The sequence below is a fragment of the Sitophilus oryzae genome, unplaced genomic scaffold (assembly GCF_002938485.1).
Source record: "Sitophilus oryzae breed Bouriz unplaced genomic scaffold, Soryzae_2.0 scaffold_968_pilon_pilon, whole genome shotgun sequence".
In the NCBI taxonomy this organism is placed as follows: domain Eukaryota; kingdom Metazoa; phylum Arthropoda; class Insecta; order Coleoptera; family Curculionidae; genus Sitophilus; species Sitophilus oryzae.
Window position 1 is genome coordinate 34,105 of NW_022147603.1, and position 2,522 is coordinate 36,626.

Below are 2,522 nucleotides of genomic sequence, written 5' to 3' on the forward strand. Positions count from 1 at the left end.
TCTATATTGAATTTTTCAGTTTTTATCGATGGTCTTTTTTTGGATAGCGGCGCACCTATTCGTATATTTCCTAGCACAAGTTTGTGATCTGTTCCAATGTTGGCTGAGGATAAGACTCTTATGTCTATTATTTGTTGAGCTAAGAAACTTCGATTGGTGAAGATATAATCGATTATTGATTTATTGTTTCTATTGTCATAGAAGGTGTATTTGTGTTGTTCTTTATGGGGAAAATATGTGTTGTTTATTCTCAGTTCGTTCTGTCCACAGAATTCGGTCAAAATTTCGCCATTTATATTAGTTATATTTTCGTTGTATTTTTGTTTTACTCCATCCTCCATCCACTACCTCGTTTCAAATTCTTGCGTTTAAATCCCCTAACAGAATTATCTTTTCATGCCTTGGTATTTTGTCTATCGCTGACTGTAGATTTTCGTAGAAGTCCATTGACATTTCTTCAGGTTTATTAATGTCGGGTGCGTACACTGATATAATGTGAATGGGTTGGTCAAACATAATCTTTACTCTCAGGATTCTGTCGCACACGTATTCTATGCTTTCTATATTCTGTTCATATTTATAATTTATAGCTACTCCAACGCCTGATGTTGCTCTTTGGTCTTTTGGTACGCCTGAGTATACTAAAATGTAGTTATTGAGTTTTGTTGTTTCTTTAACTTTCTTTTTTGTTTCGGAAAGTGCACATATGTCTATTTTATGTTCGTTGAGTTCGGGAATTAGTTCATGGTCTTTCGAATAAACTGTTTTTATATTCCAGCATGCAATTCTTATTTGTTGCTTCTTCATATAAAGTTTGTTCCTTGTCCTTTTTCGCGCGTTGGTCGTTATCTGTGAAATCAATCCTGGTTCCGAAGCTGTATTACCGGTGCTTTGAGCATGTGAGTGTTTTACCTTAAGCAGGTTGCTAGCCTTACCTAAGAACCCTCCTCCTTTATCCGGGCTTGGGACCGGCAGTGACAACTGTGAGCTACTCAATCCACCCACAGCTGCCCCAGGCGGAGTTATATATAAATTCTTGTATTTAAAAAAATGTGACATTGAATTTGACAATGACTATTTCAAAATCATATTTTTGCTGGTATTTCAATAATTGTAGCTTACTCTGGACCGTATTATAAATTTTTAGTAATTTGAAGGTAGACTTTTTCAAATCACTTTTAGATACCTATTCTAAATAAAACGAAATTCTAGACGAAAGTATGGTTTATCAGAAGTCAGTTGGAATAGAATTGGACTCATAATTTCGGCACTGTTTTTGCCGGCGCCTTTGTCGGCGTCGTCGGTCAAAGGAATTAAGAGTCTCAGTACTTTTGTCTCAGCACTCCGTACAGGAAATACTATACAATTTTAACGCCTCCTTAAAAAAGTCTAATACAATTTTTGCATAAAATCATCTGGGGAGATAATATTTTACAATTTCAAAATTTACATGAGATTTCGTATGTCCAGTTTTTGGACGTACCGCACGTTAGAGCTCTTTCGGAAGCCTGGGTCACCCTGTAGAACTCCACTGAGAAACCGAAATTCAAGTCAGCCATATCAAAACTCCTTTCCGATCCTGCCGGTTTTGTTGATGTTCTCAATCTTTAATCTATTCATTCAATGTGTGAAACAGGTAACTACTGATGTATATGAGAAGGTCTGATTTAGTATGTGTTACTGCTTTAGAAGTTAAGTTGTTTCGTAGAGAAGCTAGATTTAGATATATAAAATTTGTCCAAGAGTAAAACCGTTAAAGTTATTTTAATTTATTAAAATTAATATTATACATTTCCATGCCGAAATTAAAATTTTAAAAGATTCTGTGTAGTTCAAAATTACTTCAGTAATCGAAAAGTAATGGCATCGTAACACAGTATACAAAAATATAGAGGTGAAACTAGGGAATGCAATCCCGCAAATGCTCGATCCCGCAAATGCGGGATCCCTCTGTGATTCGGCGGGATCAAATTTGCGGGATTTACCGTGCGGAATCTGCGGGATCGATACCAGGGGTTCCCCTTACGCCTTGGCCATTAAAAATAAGTGAAACAAACAGGTTAGTTGTTAGATTTTTTTCTAGCGAGACGTGAAAGTGAAGAAAAGCGTTTAACTAGTATTTGTGGACAATTTTGGTAAATAAACTGCCGGACATAATTATCGGGACAAGCAAAATTTTATGGTAAATTTAAGTTGAATATCTCTTGAACTAAAAAAAGATTTTGGGATGCGGTTTTGACCAGGTTTTAGATGCATCTATTGTGATTAAGATACTATGTGATTTTCGAAAATATATTTAGCGAATTCTCGTACACAGGGTGTTTTATAAGAGTGTGAAAATTTGGTCAAGAATCTTTTTTACCGCAAGTTTACAGTTTTTAAAAAATCGAAATTTTTACCAAGTACGACTAATCTGTATTGAAATTAAAAAAGAACAATTTGATCGGTTTTTTATTTTTTTTGTTTTAAGGAAAATACGACGTTTTTTCGAAAAATATGCATTTTTAGTCATACGATGGTCC

The 2,522-nt window shown here is 34.9% G+C and overlaps 1 protein-coding gene across 1 annotated transcript; it reads right to left on the reverse strand.

Moving 5' to 3' along the window:
• Positions 1–354: 354 nt before the first annotated feature.
• LOC115891154 (craniofacial development protein 2-like) lies at positions 355–1,059 on the reverse strand. The gene has a single exon (XM_030911554.1). It carries the CDS (start codon positions 1,057–1,059, stop codon positions 355–357), a length of 705 nt encoding a protein of 234 aa, XP_030767414.1.
• Between the last annotated feature and the right edge of the window lie 1,463 nt (positions 1,060–2,522).